This window comes from Eulemur rufifrons, chromosome 7, assembly GCF_041146395.1.
Source record: "Eulemur rufifrons isolate Redbay chromosome 7, OSU_ERuf_1, whole genome shotgun sequence".
Lineage (NCBI taxonomy): Eukaryota > Metazoa > Chordata > Mammalia > Primates > Lemuridae > Eulemur > Eulemur rufifrons.
The window spans coordinates 274949690-274958695 of NC_090989.1; the positions used below are offsets into that span (position 1 = coordinate 274949690).

Consider the following 9006-nt stretch of genomic DNA (forward strand, 5'->3'; position numbering starts at 1 on the left):
AAGAGAAAGATGTAAAAAGGCAATGAATATAAAAAGGTTTTTTTAGTAAGAAAGGTTAAACAGAAAGAATAATGTAAAGAAAGGATCTTGCATGAAATTTTTTGTCCTAAAATGACTGGTTATTTAGGAAAAGGAAATGTTAGGACAAAACAGAAAGTTTTTAGGCATGTTTTGTAGATAATATATGGTACATGCAGGTTGGGATAAAGTTTATAAAGGGGAATTTATTAAGGAATTTTGTATGTGGTCCAGTTGGCTATAAATAAAAAAAAATTTTTTCCTTGGCTAAAACAAAGATTTCTGTTAATACTAATTTACTCTTAATGAAAAAATATTTATTTTTTCAGTCCTGAGCCATTTATTCCTCCAGATCAATTTTACAAAACCTTTCACAGGTTTTATTTAAAATTCCTTTGGGGCCTTATTAGAGGTACAATGAAATTTATTAACTTGAGAAGAATTGACATTTTAAAATATTGAGTCTTCCTTCTTAGGAATATAACATCTCCATTTATTTACATCTTCATTTTGTGTTCTGTTATAGTTTCTTCAGATAGGTCTTACTCATTCCTTTTTCCCCTCAGCTTTACTCCTAAGTAATTTTTATATTTTCTTGCCACTTTCAATTAAAATTTTCTTCAAATTACATTTTTCCAATACAAGAAAAGTACTAATATTGGTATATTTATCTTGTATCTGGCCATTTTGGTAAAGTCTTCATAGATTTTAAATTTTTTCAGATGACTCTCTTGGATTTTCTATGTGGACAATCATGTCACCTAAAAATAATAACAATTTCATCCTTTCTAATGTTTATGCCTCCTATCCCTTTAGTTTTCCTTTTTCACTGGTTTAGACCACTGTCTCAGCAAAGTAGCTTAATAGTGATAACAGAAACCATCCTTTCTTTATCTTTTCCATGATACTGGTGAACATAGGGCTGTTAGACTCTGAGTTTTCTATAACATTTCTGAATATCTGAATGTTTAGAATGAGAACTTCATAGCTTTATAATTGCAAAAATTCATACATTTAAAGAACTAATCTCAGTAACATAAGCTATTCCTGGTAGTACTGCTATTTTGACTAGCATCCCTGGATGAAAACCTGTCCAGATCATATTATCCAAACAAAAAGGTTTAAATAGACATTTAAGCATGTTTTGCTCTGAAGACCTAAGGAAGTACCATCTGAATTATGTGGATAACAAGGACCATTGATTAATTCTAATGTTCATTATTGCACTGCCACTACCATCTCTGCAAATATTAATATGAGCAGGAAGGGACCCTGAGTGAAAGAACCTCATTCATGGGGATCCCTTGTATAAAAGCATCCTGATTCAAGGTAAAATCCATAAACCTCTTCCTCTGGGACAAAAAAAAAAAAAAAAAAAAAAAGAGGCTAAAATTTTGTCCAGAGACAACATAAGAAGAATCTTCAGAAAGAGAAATGAGAACTTAGATAAATTAGGCCACATAGAAGTTCCTAAGAACACATGAAAAACCTTTAGTTTCTAACTTAGAAGGCAGCTTGGAGAGTTTTAACTGTCCCCTTGTTGGACGTTTCTATCTGTTTCTCTGTAGTTTCTTTTATTTGTTCTTTTTTAAAAATTTTATTTATTTATGTCAATAGATTTAGGGGATAAAATGGTTATTTTAGTTACATGGGTGAATTGCATAGTGGGGAAGTAAGGATTTTTAGCGTACCCATCACCCAAATAGTGCACATTATACTCAAGAAGTTATTTTTCATGGGTCACCCCCATACCACCTCCCGCCTTCTGAATCTCCAATGTCCATTATTACACTCAGAATGACCATGCATACCCATAGGTTAGCTCCCACTCGTAAGTGAGAACATGAAATATTTGTTTTGCCATTCCTGAGATACTTCACTTAGGATAACAGCCTCCCATTCCAATCAAGTAGCTACAAAAGACATCATTTTATTCTTTTTTATGCCTGAGTGGCATTCCATTGTCTATGTGTATGTCTGTGTGTGCGTGTGCATGTGTGTGTGTATCACATTTTCTTAGTTTTTTTTTTTTTTTTTTTTTTGTTGAGACAGAGTCTCACTTTGTTGCCCAGGCTAGAGTGAGTGCCGTGGCGTCAGCTTAGCTCACAGCAACCTCAGACTCCTGGGCTTAAGCGATCCTACTGCCTCAGCCTCCCAAGTAGCTGGGACTACAGGCATGCGCCACTATGCCCGGCTAATTTTTTCTATATAGATTTTTAGTTGTCCATATAATGTCTTTCTATTTTTAGTAGAGACGGGGTCTCGCTCAGGCTGGTCTCGAACTCCTGACCTTGAGCAATCCACCCGCCTCGGCCTCCCAGAGTGCTAGGATTACAGGCGTGAGCCACCGCGCCCGGCCATCACATTTTCTTTATGCACTCATCAGTTCAGGGGCACCTGTGTTGATTCCATGTCTCTGCAATTCTGTTTCTGCTGTGATAAACATTCTCTCTGTAGTTTCTTACATATTCTTTTAAAAGCATAGCAAAAACCAGTGAGCTATTTTTAGAGGCTTGAGGATATAGAAGAAGCTATCTTGATCAAATTGCCCTTCGCATCTCTCCTACGGCTTCTCCAAACCCTGTCCGAGAAGTCCAGAGACATGGAGTTAAAGAACTATAGCAGCAGCACCTCAGGCTTCATCCTCCTGGGCCTCTCCTCCAACCCTCAGCTGCAGAAGCCCCTGTTTGCCATCTTCCTCATCATGTACCTGCTCACCATGGTGGGGAATGTACTCATCATCCTGGCCATCCACTCTGACACCAGGCTCCATACCCCCATGTACTTCTTCCTCAGCAACTTGTCTTTCATGGATATCTGCTTTGCAACAGACATTGTGCCCAAGATGCTGGTGAATTTCCTCTCAGAGACAAAGGCCATCTCCTATGTGGGCTGTCTGGTCCAGATGTACTTCTTCATGGCCTTTGGGAACACCGACAGCTACCTACTGGCCTCCATGGCTATTGACCGGCTGGTGGCCATCTGCAAACCCTTCCACTATGATGTGGTTATGAGCCCACGGCATTGCCTCCTCATGCTGTTGGGTTCTTGCACCATCTCCCACCTACATTCCCTGTTCCGGGTGCTACTCATGTCTCACCTGTCTTTCTGTACCTCCCATGTCATTAAGCACTTTTTCTGTGATACCCAGCCTGTGCTAAAGCTGTCCTGCTCTGACACATCCTCCAGCCAGATTGTGGTCATGACCGAGACCATGGCTGTCATCGTGACCCCCTTCCTGTGCATCATCTTCTCCTACCTGAGAATCATCATCACTGTGCTCGCAATCCCCTCTGCAGCCGGGAAGTGGAAGGCCTTCTCCACCTGTGGCTCCCACCTCACTGTGGTGGTCCTGTTCTATGGCAGTATCATCTATGTCTATTTTAGGCCCCTGTCCATGTACTCAGTGGTGAAGGACCGGGTAGCCACAGTTATGTACACGGTAGTGACACCCATGCTGAACCCTTTCATCTACAGCCTGAGGAACAAAGACATGAAGAAGGGTTTAAAGAAATTAAGAGACAGAATTCAGTCATAGAAAGAACAAATGATGGAATGTCATCACTGGGAGATGCCCTAAGACATTATCAGGTTATCCTTCCTTCCTAACCTTTTCCACAGGGCACTCAAAGAGGTCATGAGAAGTGGTGTTTGATGGCAGTAAGATAATCGACCTGGGAGCAAAAGTCTTGGTTTGTATCAGTGACTTTGACCAAGTATACATTCCATCCCAGGCTAGGTACTGCTAGGAATCCAGATTCAGGAAGATGGTTTCTACCATCCTCAATACACTGGCAACCATATAGAAAGGTAAAGTTATCTCCAAATAACTCTTCTATTAGTATAAGCTTGACAATGCCCAGCAGTCAAGGAGTTATAAATCCTATTAATTTTCTGAAAAAGAAACTAAATGGGTTTAATAGGTAATTGGGTAAGACTTCTTAGAAGAATAAGCTGAGGTCATCTTGAAGAATAGACTGAATTTTGACAGATGAAGTTTCAAAAGGTGAGGAAATGGGCTCAGCATTTCAAATAGTGTAAACCACCCAAGCATATAGAGGCAATAAGCACTGCAATGTGGTTGAGGGACAGTGAAAAGCCCTATGAGGTTTGCTCAATCTGAAAGTAAGGAAAATGAGGCTGGAAAGATAGAGAAATCTACAGGGCAGATTTACTCTCCCCACCAACACTCAAGTGTCATGACAGCGTGAATATTCAGTACCCAACTCCCTTCTCCTGCCCTCTTAATTCTTCATTTCTCCAATTTTCCAGCATCCTCACTAAGCTTCCCTTTATATCCTGGAAAAAGCAAGTATATCAGTCAGGAGAATCTATATTGTGGTGTGGAGACAAACAACCTCAAAATCTTAGGACCTTAAAACCAAAGGTTTGTTTCTCATTCACATTGTATGTCCACCATACAAAAGTGCAGGAGTGCTGCTCACTTTAAATACTCAGCAATTCAAGATTATGGAGCAGTCATCCTTGAAAACATTAATCATCACTCTGTCAGAATCTGAGAAATACTCTTAAATATTTTACACTGGCAGTTGAATACTCTGTTCCAGAAGTGACTCACACCACTTCTGACCAAAACTCATTGTCCAAAACTAATCTCATGACCCTATCTAAACCCAGAGATCCAGGAGGCACAATCCAACCAAGTGCCTCTAAGACCAACCAAGTGCCTCTAAAATGGAGAGCCAGAGTATTTGATAAACAGCACTAGTGACTACTGCACAACTATATTAACACACAAACACATCAGTGTGAATTAGTTATTTTATCAATCCTCCCTGAGTAAGTTACTGTCAACAATAATGGTAATATAAGACTTATACTCACTCTCTGGAATCCTTCTGCCTCAATTACTTCATCAAGTTCTCACAACTGCCAGCTTTTCTGGGTCAGAAGCTTGTTAAAGGCAAAATCTGAAGTTCAATACAAGTCTTTTGGCCTTAAAGATAGAGCAAAAGATGTATAAGAGTCTAATGGAACACAGGGACACCTAGGCTCCAACCTCGAGCTCCCTGCCATTGTTTTCATTGAGTCCTCCTAATTATAAGGAAGTAACCAGTAAGTCAGAAAAGAATCCCAATGCAGTAGCCCTTATAGTTTTACAGGCAGGCACACCTGGCTTTCACCACTATCTCCCAATGATCACCTGGTTTAGAGGATGCCGGCTAGAAGATTTGTATCATTTCCACTTACTCTATTTATGTGCCTTAGTTTTCTCATGTTCAACCAAATATAATAAGCTACTTTAGAGTGTGATAGATTCTTGGTATATATTAAATAAATAACTTCATTAATTACAGCTGCCATGAACTTATTAAGCTAATTATGTCCTTTGGTCCTGAGAACATTAACTTACTTTTTTATTTCTGACCTCACACTGCCTTCATCCCCAGACTTCTTTTTATTAACAAATCCATGGAAACAAATTCACAAAAACATCTCTTATGAATAATCCTACAGATATTATCAAAAGGTCAAACTAAAGGGAATTCTAGATAACAAATAACAATGAGAGTACACTTTGGAATAAAAGAGTTCCCAGTCTGGCCCTCAGGTAAGTCCTAAACTTCTCAGTCAAAGTGAGAGAGTTTTCTCTGTTAGAATATGGGGCCAGGATTTTGTTGAGAATATTTGCATCTATATTCATAAGGGATATTGGGCTGTAGTTTTCTTTTTGTTGTTGCATCCTTTCCTGGTTTTGGTATCAGGATGATGTTGGCTTCATAAAACGTGTTGGGGAGGATGCCTTCCTTGTCAATGTTGTGGAATAATTTCTGCAGGATAGGCACCAGTTCTACATTGTAGGTCTGGTAAAATTTGGGTGTGAAACCATCTGGTCCAGGACTTTTCTTTTTAGGAAGAATTTTTATTGCTGTTTCAATTTCGGTACTTGATATTGGTCTGTTCAGGAATTCTGTTTCTTCCTGATTGAGCCTAGGGAGGCTGTGTGTTTCTAAGAATTTGTCCATTTCCTCTACATTTTCAAGTTTATGTGCATAGAGGTTTTTATAGTATTCATAGATGATATTTTGTATTTCCATGGCATCAGTTGTAATTTCTCCTTTTTCATTCTTGATGGAGCTTAATAGAGTCCTTTCTTTTCTGCTTCTCGTTAATCTAGCAAGAGGTGCCTCAATTTTGTTTATTTTTTCAAAGAACCAAGTTTTTGTTTTATTAATCTTCTGTGTAGTTTTTTATTATCAATTTCATTTAGTTCTGCTCTGATCTTTGTTATTTATTTTCTTCTGCTGGCTTTGGGGTCAGTTTGCTCATCCTTTTCCAGTTCTTTGAGATGATTCATTAGATTATTTATTTGTGGTCTTTCTGTCTTTTGGATGTAGGCATTTATGGAAATAAACTTTCTTCTCAGCACTGCTTTAGCTGTGTCCCACAGATTTTGATAACTTGTGTCTCCTTTATCATTTAGTTCAAAGAATCTCTTGATTTCCATCTTGATTTCTGCCTTAAGGCAATAATTGTTCATCAGAAGGTTGTTTAGTTTCCATGACTTTGTGTAGAGATGAGAATTTCTGATGGAGTTGATTTCTAATTTTATTTCACTGTAGTCTTTGTGTAGAGATAAGAATTTCTGATGGATTTGATTTCTAATTTTATTTCACTATGGTCTTAGAAGATGCATGGTATAATTTCTATTTTTTTTAATTTTTTGAGACATGCATTGTGGCCTAGGATATGGTCAATCTAAGAGAATGTCCCATGAGCTGATGAGAAGAATGTATATTCAGTGGTTTTTGGGTAGAATGTTCTGTAAATGTCAGTCACGCCCATGTTCTAGAGTTCTATTTAAGTCCATTGTTTATTTATTTATTTTATGTTTGGAGGGTCTGTCCTGTTCTGTCAGAGGGGTGTTAAAGTCTCTGGCTATTACAATGTTGCTGTTTATTATTTTGTTTAGATCAAGTAGGATTTGCTTTATGAATCTGGGTGTACCTGAGTTAGGTGCATAAATATTTAGAATTGTTATGTTTTCTTGATGAATTGTACCCTTCACCATTATATAGTGAACATCTTTGTCTTTCATTACTTTTGTTGATTTGAAGACTAAGTTATATGAAATCAGAACTGCCACACCAGCTTTCTTTTGGCTTCTGTTTGTTTGTAATGTTTTCCATCCCTTCACCTTGAGTCTGAATGCATCCTTGTGGGTTAGATGTGTTTTCTGAAGACAGCAGATATGTGGCTTGTGTATATTTATCCATTTGGCCAGCCTATGTCTCTTTAGTGGGCAGTTCAAGCCATTCATATTTATTGAGAGAATTGATAGGTAGGGCAGATTTCTGTTCATCCTGTTGAATTGAACTTTGTTGCTTTGTTTTCTCTCTTGAGCCATTGTGGTATTTGGCCTTTGACCTTTGGCTTAGCAAACTGAATTCAGGTGCTTATCAAAAAAATAATACATCAGCACCAAGTGGGCTTCATCCCAGAGATGGAGGGATGGTTCAACATATGCAAACCTATAAATGTAATTCACCACATAAATAGAAGCAAAAACAAAACCCATATGATCCTCCCAACAGACACAGAAAAAGCATTCAACAAAATTCAATACCCTTTTATGATAAGAATGCTTAACAAAATAGGCATAGATGGGACTTACCTAAAAGTGATACAAGCCATATATGACAAACTCACAGTCAACATCATACTGAATGGGGAAAAATTGAAAGCATTCCCGCTTAGAACTGGAACCAGACAAGGTTTCCCTCTTTCACTGCTTCTATTCAACATAGTGCTGGAAGTCCTAGCCAGAGCAATCAGACAAGAGAAGAAAATTAAGGGCATCCAAATGGGGACAGAAGAGGTCAAACTATGGCTCTTTGCTAATGATATGATCTTATATCTAGAAAACCCCAAAGATCCTTCCATGAGACTACTGGATTTGATAAACAAATTCAGCAAAGTCTCAGGTTACAAATTCAATGTACAGAAATCAGTAGCATTCCTATATGCCAACAACAGTCAAACTGAGAACCAAATCGAAGACTCAATACTCTCCACAATAGCAACAATGAAATTAAAATAACTAGGAATATATTTAACTAAGGCAGTAAAACACCTCTACAGGGAGAACTATGAAACACTGAGGAAGGCAATAGCAGAGAATGTAAACAGGTTAGAAAACCATACCATGCTCATGGGGCGGCAGAATCAACATTGTTAAAATGTCTATACTGCCCAAACTGATCTACAGATTCAATGCAATCCCTATTAAAATAACAACATCAATTTTCACAGATCTAGAAAAAATAACTCTATGCTTTGTATGAAACCAATCTTAAGCAAAAAGTACAAATTGGGAGGCATCAATTTACCAGACTTCAAGCTATACTACAAGGTTATAGTAACCAAAACTGCATGGTACTGGCATAAGAACAGATACATAGACCAATGGAACAGAACTGAGAACCCAGATATAAAACCATCCTCATATAGCCATCTAATCTTTGACAAAGCAGACAAAAACATACACTGAGGAAAAGAATCCTTATTCAATAAATGGTTCTGGGAAAATTGGATAGCAACATATAGAAGACTGAAAAAGGATATGTACCTCTCACCTCTCACAAAAATCAACTCACAACAGATAACAGACTTAAACCTAAGGCATGAAACTATAAGGACTCTAGAAGAAAATATTGGAAAAACTCTTATAGACATTGGCCTAGGCAAATAATTTATGAAGAAGACCCCCAAAGGCAATCATAGCAACAACAAAAATAAATAAATGGGACCTGATCAAATTAAAAAGCTTCTGCACAGCCAGAGAAACTATCACAAGAGCAAAGAGACAACCCACAGAATGGGAGGAAATATTCATATGTTACACATCCGATAAAGGGCTGATAACTAGAATCTATATAGAACTTAGGAAAATCAGCAAGAAAAAATCAAACAACCCTATCAAAAAGTGGGCAAAGGACATGAACAGAAATTTTTCAAAAGAAGATA

General features: G+C 37.8%; 1 protein-coding gene across 1 annotated transcript; it reads left to right on the forward strand.

Annotated features, from left to right (window-relative positions):
* Positions 1-2518: 2518 nt before the first annotated feature.
* On the forward strand, positions 2519-3556 carry LOC138387554 (olfactory receptor 1L4-like). The gene has a single exon (XM_069474642.1). It carries the CDS (start codon positions 2621-2623, stop codon positions 3554-3556), a length of 936 nt encoding a protein of 311 aa, XP_069330743.1. The 5' UTR covers positions 2519-2620.
* Positions 3557-9006: the final 5450 nt, after the last annotated feature.